The 13,813-nt window shown below is 46.4% G+C and overlaps 1 protein-coding gene across 1 annotated transcript in view; it reads left to right on the top strand.

Moving 5' to 3' along the window:
- ALS2 (alsin Rho guanine nucleotide exchange factor ALS2) overlaps positions 1-13,813 on the top strand; it is a 155,501-nt gene that overhangs the window by 111,298 nt on the left and 30,390 nt on the right. Inside the window, exons 23-27 of the mRNA XM_069733565.1 lie at positions 8,118-8,195; positions 8,277-8,410; positions 8,736-8,900; positions 10,484-10,601; positions 11,231-11,388. Of these exons, the coding sequence (XP_069589666.1) occupies positions 8,118-8,195; positions 8,277-8,410; positions 8,736-8,900; positions 10,484-10,601; positions 11,231-11,388 (653 nt within the window). The remainder of the gene's footprint in view (positions 1-8,117; positions 8,196-8,276; positions 8,411-8,735; positions 8,901-10,483; positions 10,602-11,230; positions 11,389-13,813) is intronic.

The following is a 13,813-nucleotide window of genomic DNA, read 5'->3' as shown; positions in this document are numbered from 1 at the left end:
TGTTCTGTTCTGAATAGTAAAGTTTTTATGCTCATAGTATGTATATATGAAATGAAGAGAAGCTTGCACAGTCATACGTTGTGTCAAGTCAAGGTTGTTTGGGTTTTCTTACTGTAATTTTTTATGGAAGGATGTTCAGGCCATGTTCACACCATCCATTTTTTAATGCGGAACCGCCGCGATTTTCCCGCTGCGGGTCCGCAGCTGTTTTCCATGCAGGGTACATTACAATGTACCCTATGGAAAACAGGAACTGCTGTGCCCACATTGCGGAAAATCGCGAAAAAAGCCGCGCTGAATAGCCGCGGTAAAAAAGAAGTACCATGTCACTTCTTTTTGCGGAACTGCAGCGGTTCTGCACCCATAGACCTCCATTGTGAGGTCAAACCCGCAGTAAAACCCGCAGATGAAAAAAATATCTGCGGGTTTCTCGGTCTCCCATGACAGCACTACGGAGAGAGGGGATCCGCCCTTCAGGGACAGGAAACCTACAGATAAAAGGGCGGTACCTCTCCCTCGCATCAGTTGGTTTCCTGTCCCTGAACAGGGAACCTCTTTTTGGTGGTACCTGTTAGGAAGACCGATGGACCGGGACCGGGCGATCGAGTTCCGGCAGCGAGGAGGCTCCTGCCGCGGCTTGTCCGGCTCCCGAAGCCGCCACCGCTGGAACCGAGGGGTTCTTCAGGGTGGGCGGAGGGAGAACGCCGCTGATTCCGACGTGAAGAAGGGGTGCTGGATCACCCGGAGCTCCTGTGCCGACAAGCGCACGCTCCGGGTGTACTAAGATGGCCGCCACTCCGGAAATGCGGCAGGACTTCCGGGTCATCGCCGCGCGCATGCGCGGTAGCTTCCTTTCTCCCTGGAGGACGTGATGCAGGACCGGAAGTGCGGGGAACGCCGGAGGTGGCGCCAAATACAAATAGGGAGATGGTGCACACATAGTTCTCGCACCATCTCCCTGTAAATCATGGAGGGCGATCCACAGGAGCTGCAGCCGAGGCAGCAGCACCATAAGAAAACAGACCCTAAGAGCGCCAGGAACCGGTACCTGCCTGCACGTCCGAATGGTGAGTTGATCTTCGTGAATGTATATATTTTAATAGGGCTCCCTCTTCTCCCTTAATAGGGAAAGAAGAAGTTGGAGAAAAGGAAAAACAAATCCTGCTCCATCTGTGACAAAGCTTTACCAGTAGCCTGGGACAAAAAGCTTTGTAAATCATGTATCCAGCGTGTGCTATGTGAGGAGACTCCCGACTTTGCATCCGATCTAAAAAATATCATTAGATCTGAGGTTCAGAATGCTGTATCTTCCTCCAAAAAAGGAAAAGATAAAGTAAAGGAAACAGTACAATCCCACTCTGTCCGATCCTCATCTGAAGACGCAGATTTGGACGATTCTGACTCCTCCCTATCCTCCTCCGAGGAAGATTCAGGCCGACATTGTTTTCCACTCGAGGAAGTGGATACCTTAGTGAGAGCCGTTAGGGCTACTATGGGGGTGGAGGAGCCTAAACCTGACAAAACAGCCCAAGACGTAATGTTTGGTGGCTTGGGACAAAAAAAACGGAAAACCTTTCCTCTAAATCCCAATGTCCAATCCCTAATTAAAAAAGAATGGGAAAAACCAGATAGGAGAAACTCTTCGGTGCCCTCGCTTAAAAGGAAGTATCCCTTCGAAGATGACGCATCCACTTCCTGGGATAAGGCACCAAAGTTGGATGTAGCGGTGGCAAAAGCCTCGAAAAAATTTGCGCTCCCGTTCGAGGACATGGGTACCCTCAGAGACCCTTTAGATAAGAAAGCAGACACATTTCTTAAAGGGGCATAGGAATCGGCTGGGGGTAGCTTGAGGCCTACTGTTGCGGCTACCTGCACATCCAGATCTTTGATGGTGTGGATTGATCAATTAGAGAGTCAAATTAGAGACGGGCTACCCAGGAATAAATTACTGGATTCTATCCCTGCAATTAGAGCAGCAGCAGCATTCCTGGCGGACTCCTCGGCAGACTCCGTACGGTTAACATCTAAGGCCGCTGCTCTCTCCAACGCAGTCAGAAGAACCTTATGGCTCAAAAGCTGGCCTGGAGATCTCCAGACAAAGCTAAAGCTATGTTCTATTCCGTGTGAAGGAAATTTTCTGTTTGGAGAGACCCTGGATGACATCCTCCAAAAAGCAGGAGACAAAAAGAAGGGGTTTCCAAATTTGAGCCCAGCCCCATTCAGGCAGTCCTTTCGGAATCGGAGATTTTTCCGCCGCAGACCCCCCAGGGAGCAGAGTAAATGGGAAGAAGGCAGGAGAAGGGATAGAGGTTACCTCTTTGGCAACAGCTCTCGCGACAAAAAACCCTCCAAATGACATTGTGCCTACGGTGGGGGGAAGACTCACATCATTCCTTCCCGCCTGGAAGAAAATATCCAACAACACCTGGATTCTAAACATCATACAGTACGGTCTAAAAATAGATTTTATTTCTTTTCCTCCCCGGAAGTACATAGAAACGAAAATAAGATCCTCGGTGGCAGAACAAGCAGCTTTAGAGAGAGAAATTATTTCCCTACTGCAAAAATCTGTGATTCAAGAAATCCCCCCTCAGGAAGTAGGAGAAGGGTTTTTTCCCCTCTTTTTTTAGTACCAAAACCCGATGGGTCATTTCGGACCATTATAAATCTAAAAAACCTGAACAAATACGTAAAAAATTACAAATTCAAAATGGAAACAATAAAGTCCACCATAAAAATCCTGTTTCCAAATTGCTACATGGTCGTGATAGACCTAACCGATGCATATTATCATGTGCCCATCCACAATCAGTCTCAAAAATTCCTAAGATTGGCAGTTCCCATAAAAGGACAATTAAGATTTTTCCAGTACAGAGCTCTTCCGTTCGGAATCTCTATAGCTCCTCGAATATTCACGAAGGTAATAGCGGAAATGATGGCCCACATAAGGGAACAAAATATATTAATAGTCCCTTACCTAGACGACTTTCTCATCGTAAGCAACTCGGCCCAAAGTTGCAAAGAACAGAGGGACCGGGTAATGACTATCTTGACGGACTTGGGGTGGCTCATAAACTTAAAAAAATCAAAGTTGGAACCCTGTCAAGTACAGGAGTTCCTAGGTCTGACATTAGACTCCCGAGTCCAAGAATGCCGACTTCCAAACCCCAAAAAAGACAACATATTAGCCATGATAGCGCGAACTTTTCACCATCCTTCCATGACTCTAAGGAGAGCAATGTCACTACTAGGCTCTCTGTCCTCATGCCTACCAGCGATACCCTTCGCACAGTTCCACACAAGAGAACTTCAGTGGCACGTACTCGAGTGGCAGTCAATACTAAAAGACAATTTGGAAAGTCGAATCACCCTGAATTCCTCAGTTATTCATTCCCTTCGTTGGTGGGCAGAAAGCCAAAACTTATCAAAGGGAGTTCCTTGGGTGACACAAATATCCCGGGTAATAACAACCGATGCGAGTCCCACAGGGTGGGGGGCTCACATGGGGGACAGAGTGGCTCAGGGAACCTGGTCAGTTCAGGAACTATCAGCATCCTCAAACCAAAAAGAACTTTGGGCAGTGCTTCAGGCTCTTCTTTCTTATCTGACCTATATTCAGGGACATCATGTCCGAATCTTTTCGGACAACAAAGTGACTGTAGCGTATATAAACCACCAGGGAGGAACAAGGTCTCAGGCACTCATGAGTTCTTCAGCCAAAATTTTCAACCTTGCGGAAGAAAATCTACTATCCCTCTCTGCGCTACACATTCAGGGTTCAAACAACGAGAGAGCAGATTACCCGAGTCGGTCGCTGTTAAAACAAGGCGAGTGGTCCCTAAACCAATCCATCTACGATCAGATCACAAAAATGTGGGGAGCACCGACAATAGATCTATTCGCCAATTACTAAAACAAAAAGGTGAACAAATTCTGCTCACTGAACCCGGTAGGGAATCCACAGGCTCTAGATGCCTTTATGATTCCGTGGACTCAAAAATTGACTTATGGTTTTCCTCCAACTATTCTGATCCCGGCAGTCATTCGGAAAGTCAGAGAGGACAAAGCGAAAATGATCCTCATAGCCCCGTTCTGGCCAAAAAGGACGTGGTTCTCCTGGCTGAGGATGCTTTCGGTCTCGGACCCATGGGTCCTGCCGAATATACCAGACCTTCTACATCAAGGGCCGATCTTCCACCCACAGGAATCGAACTTACATTTGACAGCCTGGTTTTTGAACGGGGACTATTAAAAGAAAGGGGTTTCTCAGATAACTTAGTCACCACGTTGTTAAAAAGTAGAAAACCCATCACTACTAGAATATATGGGAAAACATGGAAAAAATTTCTGTCCGTCTCCAAAGTAAAAGTCCAAGATGGGCCCTCAATTCCTAAAATACTGGAGTTCCTACAAAAAGGTCTGGAACAGGGGTTGTCGGTTAGTACTCTTAAAGTACAAATAGCAGCTCTAGGAGAACTCTATAATCATAATATTGCGGCCAACCCATGGATAATTAGATTTATTAAGGCGGTGACAAGATCAAAGCCATTAGTCTCTCAGAAAGTACCCTCATGGGACTTAAATTTAGTCCTCTCGGCATTAACGGGTCCTCCATTCGAACCCATAGAAATGATTCCCATTAAAACTTTATCACTTAAAACCATTCTCTTGGTAGCGTTAACATCCGCACGCAGAATAAGTGACATTCAAGCCTTATCCTCTAATCCACCCTTCACTAAAATATTAGATGATAGAGTCACTCTTAGACCTGACCCGGCCTATTTGCCAAAAGTGGCATCAAAATTCCATAGGTCACAAGAAGTCTCCCTGCCATCCTTTTGTCCAAATCTAGACGTCAGAAGGTGCCTAATCCAATACTTAGATTCCACCAGAGAGTATAGGAAGGAAGGCTCTCTGTTTGTCTGTTTCCAGGGTCCCAGAAAAGGATTTCGGGCATCCAAGGGTACTTTGGCGAGGTGGATAAAGGAGGCGATAGTCTTGGCATATTCATCCTCGGGGAATGAGATCCCAGATGGTATAAGAGAACATTCCACAAGAATATGTTTAAAGTAAATATATCCGGGTAGTAATTGTATATGTGTAATCATGAATTACCCTTAAAACTCACAAAATTTATTAAACATATCTCTAAAAAGCCAACAACCAATGGCTCACCCCAAAAAAACGAAAAACACACCGTGAATAAACTACAGTGGGGGGAATAGTCACCCTACTAGAACGTCTATGCTGAATGGCTACCTATCTGCGGGGGTAGGCACCCTAGGGGAAGCGTTATGGCGCCCCCGCTCCGCGATGGCTGACCCTGGGGTCCCTAGATACGCCCTAATACGCCCACAGGGTCCCGCTACCCAGACAAAATTGTACTAAAGGTACCCCTATACACTATACATAGAACATTCCTATCTCTAGGGAATCCTACACCCCACACAGTGTATCTTAAAAACAACAGGAGAACATGTGACTTAGGCGTCTTGGTAGCAGAATGATGAGTGTATCCCTAGCCCTAGATACACTATGACCCACACTCTGTATAGCTTGGATATTAGCGATATATTAGGTCATTTAGCTCCATATGCAAAGCTCAATATCGTGTCCGGCTCATAGGCTTACATCCATGCCTGGCCAATAGCCCTGTATTCTTGATACCTTTCCACATTGGTATCTCAATTCTTAACTGAACTGCCTCCTCTATCTGTCCACATTGGCATATACTGTGCAATTTAGACGATTGTGCCTATATGTAATAATAAATGGCACATTACAGAGCTTATTCATGCATTTTGCATATATATCATCAGTTGCAAGAGCTAGAGCCCATTAGGCTGTTTGATACTCATCGTTCAGATGATCTGCCGCCCGCCTGCTGTCTGCTTTAGCCTCTACGCGTTTCGCCTCGCTGGCTCATCAGGAGGTTCGATTGTTATTCATGTTTCTCGATAGAGTGTGATAAAGTGGCGTCTCGATAACATTACCTCGGTTATATACAGACAGAACACCGGAAGCTGCATCCTCGTTCTACTTCCTGTTTGTCGGCCAGTGAGTGCATCCAGGGTAAATTCCCCCGTGTCATGAGAGGAAAGTTCCGTCTCGATATTACTTTGTTCACTCACAGCCCGGCGTCTCTGCTACTTCCGGCAGGATGTGCCAACCCCCGTCCCCTACCTCGCGCATGCGTACCTTGGAACGCTAGATATTTTGCGTTCCACTGATTCCTGACTGGGTGATGTCTCTTGCGCATGTGCCGGAAAAAACCCAGGATGCCTGTATATATATATAAACAGCACCCGGGTAGTTTCTATACCATATCGGCATTCCCCGCATCAGCGCTGCAAGGAGTATTCACTGCTATTCTTAAAGGAACTCCCCAAAGGGGAACCCCTTCAGTCTACGTCTCTTTCTCAACACTATTGCGTACCTGCATTAACCCCCTCTACGCCGCAAGGGATATTAGCTTCTCTTCTTAGGGGGATCCTCAGGGAGTCATGTGCTCCTGATGTTTTGGAGGTTTATTATAGTAACCTCTCTCCCACTCCCCTAGATTTTGTAGGGGGGACGTGTACCCATACCCTAGATGTGTCGCATGTTAATATATTAAGGACACTTACATCTCTTTATCCCATTCCTCCCAATGTGGAAGGGGGGGGGATTTTTCTAAACCGAGGATTTCTATTCAAATTATATTCCACACAGATCTGTGTCAAATCCCCCTTTCCTAAGGAAACGCGGGGAATAGAATTGGCCGAGTATGTTCAAGTTCCCTACACACAAGTACCCCGATCCCAACCCCCCCCCCCCCCCCCTGTGCCCTCATCTCCCCCCCTTATACTTACCCAGCCTCCCGGTGTCCGTCCGGCCGTCTTCTCCCTGGGCGCCGCCATCTTGCGAAATGGCGGGCGCATGCGCGGTGCGCCCGCCGAATCTGCCGGCCGGCAGATTCGTTCCAAAGTGCATTTTGATCACTGAGATAGGTGATATCTCAGTGATCAAAATAAATAGTAAATGACCCCCCCCCCCCCCTTTGTCACCCCCATAGGTAGGGACAATAAAAAAATAAAGACATTTTTTTTTTTTCCACTAAGGTTAGAATAGGGGTAGGGTTAGGGTATTTTCAGCCATTTTAACCCTAAAAAACTTCCTAGAAAACACACAGACTCTGCATAGAAAACTGCATAAAAAACGCACTAAAAAACGCATCAAAAAACGCATCAAGAAAGCACCAAAAAAAGGACCTGCGTTTTCTGCCAAGAGCTGCGGTTTTTAGTGCAGAAAAAACAGCAGGGAAATCAGGAACGTGTGAACATGGCCTCATACTTCACTGAAAGTAAAGGATTATGGTTAGAACATTGTTCAGAAATTCTAAGTTTTAACAGTTTGAGAAGAGGGGAAGACATACAAGACTTGCGCTAGACAAAGGGGGGAAAGAATAAAAAGAGGTATTGGGAGAAAGAAATGAGGATATGAATGAATAGGTCAAAAGAGACGACTCTCCGATATTCAGGGGTATCCAGAAAGTGTCCAAAGGGGACCAGATGAGACTAAATCTCTCAACCCAATTTTCATTCAAAGCAGTGCGATATTCATAATAGGGCACATCTCCAACACAAGGGAGAAATAGATGAGTCTAGCTTATGTAGAAACTCTGGAGTGTGATATCAGAAGTGGAGGATCTTGTGTTGGTTTTCTTTGTAGGTGATTCAAGAAGCCGTAATAGCTGCTCTTGCCCAGACAAGTCTCCAATCAACATCACTTGGAGTTTTTCCCAAATAATTCTCCCATCTGGACATATATAGAAGTCTAACCAGAGAGTAATCATCAGGGTTTTGTAAAATATTAAATATGTCATATATTAAACCTTTTGTTGAGGGGCTATTTCTTCAGTCGTTCAAAGGGCGTTAGAATAGAAGCCTGCAAGCTGTGAAACAGGGATGAGGCAAAATGCCTAATCTTAATGTATGGAAAGAGCTAAAGGTTTTGTTTTGTTTTGTTTTTGTTTGTTTTTTTTTGTTTATGGGTTTTTTTTTGTTAGCGGATTTCCTTTTTATGGAAGGCTCACTTACGGTGTATATATACACCTCTTTTATTCATGTGTGTTTTAGGGAACTGGCGTTCTTCTCTCTGAAGATGATACCGTTTATGAAGGAGAGTTTTCAGATGACTGGACGCTGAATGGCAAGGTGACATTTATTTTGTTATCTCGTGAGTAGTCGTCATATATTGCTTATAAATTACTAACCGTTTTATTTTTGTTTTTAAAGGGAGTTCTGAGAATGTCCAATGGTGACTGCATTGAGGGTGTTTTCAGTGGTGAATGGGGATCTGGTATCAAAGTCAATGGCACCTACATAAAACCAAGCTTATACGAAGGGGAGAAGGAAGACGCCAAGTCACTGTGAGTCCCAATATTTGGAGTAGTTTTCTTTTACTTCTGGTGCTTACTTTTTTATTATAGCTTAATATGCTCTGTATAATTTTAACTCCTTATCCTCTCCAAAAATATTCTTATCCATACTACTTGATTTGGCTACATTTATCCTACTCTCCATGGAGTTCTGTTTGGTTAAAACAATAACATAACTTTGTTTCTGACATCTATTTTAGATTATCTTTTTTACTTTAGACTGGGTCTAAATCGGAAGGGACACTTTTCAGTAAGCCGGAGTTAAATGTTACATCAGTTTTCTAATCACTCATACCAGTATTTAATTTTTATACAGCAAGCTGGGCTGTCTTTCCGTGCCCGCTGATGACAAGTGGAAGGCCATCTTTGAGGAGTGCTGGAGGCAACTTGGTTGTGAAGCACCAGGCCAAGGAGAACTTCAGAAGGCCTGGGACAACATTGCAGTGGCTATTACAACAAAGAGGCGCCAACGACAAGACAGGTTTTGTTTTTCTTATTATTCTACATGGTGCCATTCTTCTGCTATTCCCACTTAATAAAGGATTTATGAATTGAGCACTAGACCCTTTTTAGTAGGGGTTGTCCTTCCCTAATCTGATGACGTCCGTATTCTTTACAGAAAGCCTTTCACCTATTTTAGCATTTTGAACTGACCACATTGAATAATGACTGCAGAGCTGCATATAATGCTTTTTTCCTATTTCTCATATTCTTTGCATGGATATTTGCTAGTAAAGTTTGTTTTCCACTATAGCCAAAAGCTCGTTAGTGTACATTCTTCACTGGGGTATTTACTTTTTCCCCTGCATAACGCTAACTATTTATAAGCAGGCGACGTCATGCAAGAAAAAGATAGAAAAATGCTCCCATGGAAGTTCAGAACGGCATTCTGTGATGGGATAAGACATGTAATGACTCGCTGCTCTTCCTCTCCTCACCACTTCACACAGATCTCACTGCCAGCATGTATTGTGATTACGAGGGGTGGAGAGCAGAACAAACATTGCATTTATCGCAGGCATCATGGAATTCTGCTCTGATAGCGGGCACAGATCTAGAGTGATGTACGAGCCACCCTGCGGCTCTAAGGCTACTTTCACACTTGCGTCGGTACGGGTCCGTCGCTATGCGTCGGGCCGACGTACCGACGCACGTTGTGAAATTTGTGCACGACGTGGCATCGGATGCTTTTTATCAACGCATCCGCTGCCCATTCTGAAGTCCAGGGAGGAGGGGGCGGAATTTCGGCCCGCATGTGCGGTAGAAAATGGCGGACGCGACTGACAAAAAAAAACGTTCACTTGAATGTTTTTTCGTGCCGACGGTCTGCGAAAACACGACGGATCCGTTGCACGACGGACGCGACGTGTGGCCATCCATCGCTAATACAAGTCTATGGGCAAAAAACGCATCCTGCGGGCTCATTTGCAGGATGCGTTTTTTGCCCAAAACGATGGATTGCGGCGGATTAAAAAAAAAAATGCAAGTGTGAAAGTAGCCTTATCTGACAGCACTGTCAGCTCATGCTTGACTAACGGCTCCTTTGCCTGAAGTCATACAGTATACAGGCGGTCAGGCAGTAGGAGGCTGGAACAGAGCTGGAGTAACAGAAGTGTCACATCTACTAATAGTCCCTCAGCCTCATTGGAATATCAATTAAACTACTGATTTCTCAGTAACAGAGGAACTGACTGACCAAGTACAGGTATTGCTGAACTTGTCTGCAAATGATCTACATGCACATATACATCGTTTTGGGGGGAAATACTGCTCACCGATTCCCTTTAATAACTCTTGCAAGCCCTCTGAACATTATGTAGAGACAAATTTGTCAGGGGCTGACCAAAAAAATGCTTTGTATCCCAACTACATGCTGTGATGTTCCATTTTTTCTAATACAGGTTAAAAAAATAGGTACTTGAGGAAACATTTGCCCTTACTGTGACAGAGAAAAATGAGACTTATGGAATTAAAAAGCATTCATATATTAAGGGGACAGTTGCATGTATGTATCTTTGTAGACTATATTGCTAGTATTTTGACTTGGTGTAAACTCTGTTACAGTCCAGAGCCATTAAGTCGATCACATACACAAATGCTGGAGAGTTTGGAGCGAATTCCACAGCACAGTGGCAATTTCACCATGGAGAAATATGAGAAGATAAAGTCCTATTTAATAAATGTAAGAGAACTTGTATTCATTACTGTTAATGGTTGTGTTTGGAGGGTATTGTTCTGTACTGTACATAAGTAAATTCTATCCAGCATACATGCAATTAATTATAGGGCAATATTATAGGGTAAAGAGGTCAGCAGGCGAAAGAGAGCATACATGTTGTCCAGCCAGAGGAGAAGGCGAATATGAAGGAGCCCAGATGTGACAGCTCGAAATGTTACTATAAGTAGTGGTTAGCACTGCAGCCTTGCAGCACTGGAGTCCTGGGCTCAAATCCCACCAAGGACAATGTCTGCAAGGAGTTTGTATGTTCTCCCCATGTTTGCGTGGGTTTCCTCTGGGTACTCCGGTTTCCTCCCACATTCCAAAGACACAGTGATAGGGAATTTAGATTTTGAGCCCTATCGGGGACAGCAATGATAATGTGTGAAAACTGTAAAGCGCTGCGGAATATGCTAGCACTATGTAAAAATAAAAGATTATTAAGATTAAAAAATTAATGATTTGGCTACATAGTAAAATAACTACTTGTTTATTTACCATTGTGATATATTATTATAAAAGTGCTCAATGTTACTAAAGGCAACGACTGTATCTAGTCTTTCCCTTTCTTCATCTTGCATGCCTATTCACAGGCTTGTGAAACCCCAATGCATCAGCTAGGCCGGCTCGTGGAAACGTTGGTGGCGGTGTACCGGATGACCTACGTAGGAGTCGGTGCCAACCGAAGACTTTTACAGGAAGCTGTGAGAGAGATTAAGTCATACCTGAAACGGATATTCCAGCTGGTGAGGTACAGCATTAATTTCATATATTTGACAATCATGGATTTAAAATCTCACACAAAACTTGAACACCATGTTACGTTACCGTAATTTTTTTTCTTACTCTGTCGCCTCATTGGGGGACACAGGACCATGGGTGTTATGCTGCTGTCCACTAGTAGGCGACACTATGCATAATCTGAAAAAGATTAACCGTGGCTCCTCCTCTGCAGTATACACCCCTGGACAGCATCAGCCTTCTCCAGTTTTTGCTTAGTGTCGCATAGAAGGCACACCTAACAAAAAAACTTCGTTTTTTTCCGACAGAATTACAGATGAAGAAAAGTCCTGCGAGACTCCTGGCATGGATCCTTCCTCTGCCCCCTATTACGGGGTGCCCGGTTGAAGTCGAGATGGCTATTCCCCATGTTGCTCCTTCCCCAGTCCCTCGGGTGCTGGTTCGAAGTCGAGACCCCCCTCCTTCCCCAATTCATTTTAGTTTCTGGGTTGAGGTCGAGGCAAGGATAAAACCCCCCAATGGTCACAGCAGCACCCTCCCTAATCCCCCTCTGGGGGCATTAGGTTGAGACGCCTCAGGTAGGGCCTGTACAGGCAGCACTCTGCAGCTCCCAGCATGGGCCAGCACACTGCGGCTGCATCCAGGGACCCCAGCCCAACTGCGGGCTCCTGTCGGGGCCGGGGGCGAGTGCAGGCAGGCATGGCACAATAGAGACACAGGGCTCCCTGCGCCCCTGTCTCTGCGGCAGCACCAGCTCTATAGTGCCTCAGGGGGACCCCTCACAGGGTCCCCCTTCTGCTTATAGCCCCACCGCTATCCTGCTTTTAAATCCGGGGATGGGAGGGGAGGTCCAGTTCATATCCGACCCCCTCCCGGACTTCCACGCCAGCCTGGAGCCTTTCTGGGCATCAGGCATCTAATTTAGGCCGCAACTTCGGCCTAGCTGAAGCCACCGCATCCTCTCCGCCTGCCCCCCCCGGATGGCAAATATGACACTCCACAGTGTCATAGATGGGGCGGATCGAGACAGAAAGGGCGCGTTTTTTACACAGCTCTACCACCCTTCTTCAGCTCTCCGCCCCCTTCTCCCCATTCCTCCTCTTCTTGGCGGCCATTTCTGCTGCAGGACAACGATTAACCCTGCATCTCCCGGTCAGCAGGACCAGGACAGCCAGTCATCGGGGGCACAGGACTGTGGATCTTCGGCGCTGGACCTAGGGGCAAACTGGTGGGGTAAGATCACAGCTGGGTTTTTTACTCTGCTGTGAATCCATATTCCTAGAAGACCACCTGTAGGGTCCTCTGCATAGCCAGCCCTTCTGCACTCTGTGCACTATGCCGGGCTCAAGGTCCAAGAGAACCAGGCAAGACTGCTATTACGCATTCTGCACAGCCTGCAGGACCGCTCTCCCCAGTGGCAGCATGTACCCGCACTGCCAGGACTGCATCCAGACTACTGTGTCAGAGCCCCAAGAAGCCCCTGCCAATGCTTTGGTGCCTAATGCCACGCCGAAATGGGTCACTCAGATGTCGCAATCTATGATGCAGTGTATAGATAACCTAACCTCCACATTGCTTCAGGCTCTGCAGAGTCATGCCTCAGCTATGACGGCTACCCAGCAAAGGGAGAGCTTGACTCAGGGACAGGACGACCCTGGCACATCCACGTCTAGGTCAGGACCCAAGCGGACCCATATGTCAAGTCCATCTGCGTCATCCCATAGCACATGGTCATCTCCTTCTAGGGAGAGACACCTTAGTTCCAGGTCATCTAGACCGTCCCCTTCCAGGGGCAGATCTCCGCAATCTCTGACCAGAGAAGGCCTCCTCCCCAGCTCACCCAGCAGGGGACGCCTCAGTGATACACAGGATACGGAAGGCATCTGTGACTCCGACTCAGACAAGGAAACGGAGGGGTCCCTGATCCCAATCCCCGCTAGCAATACAGCGCTAGTTGAGGACATAATCTCTTCCATCCATCGGGTGCTGGACATTTCTGAACCCAGAGTTTAAGGCGATCCTTAAAAAGCAGCTCTCACAGCCTGAGAAAAAATTCGCTAATCACAAATATCTGGACTCTCTGCAGACAAGGTACCCCTTCCCACAGAATGACACCAAGGAATGGACAGATCCACCCGAAGTGGACCCCCCAGTCTCTAGGCTAGCAGCACAGACCCTCCTTTCACTGCCAGATAGCTCAACCCTCAGGGACGCAGCAGACCGGCAGGTAGAAGGCATAGCTCGTTCAATATTCGAGGTTGCAGGGGCATCCCTGGCTCCCGCGTTCACTTCAGTTTGGGCTGCCAAGGTCATTTTGGCCTGGGCCAAAAATTTTCAAGCTGGCCTCCAAGCATCCGCTCCTGAGCTGTCGGACCAAGCGGTTTAAATAGCAGTTGTAGCAGATTACATGCTTCATGCAGCTCTGGATTCAGCAA

Source organism: Ranitomeya imitator, chromosome 7 (genome assembly GCF_032444005.1).
Source record: "Ranitomeya imitator isolate aRanImi1 chromosome 7, aRanImi1.pri, whole genome shotgun sequence".
Taxonomy (NCBI): domain Eukaryota; kingdom Metazoa; phylum Chordata; class Amphibia; order Anura; family Dendrobatidae; genus Ranitomeya; species Ranitomeya imitator.
This window is presented reverse-complemented; position numbering and strand designations above follow the sequence as displayed.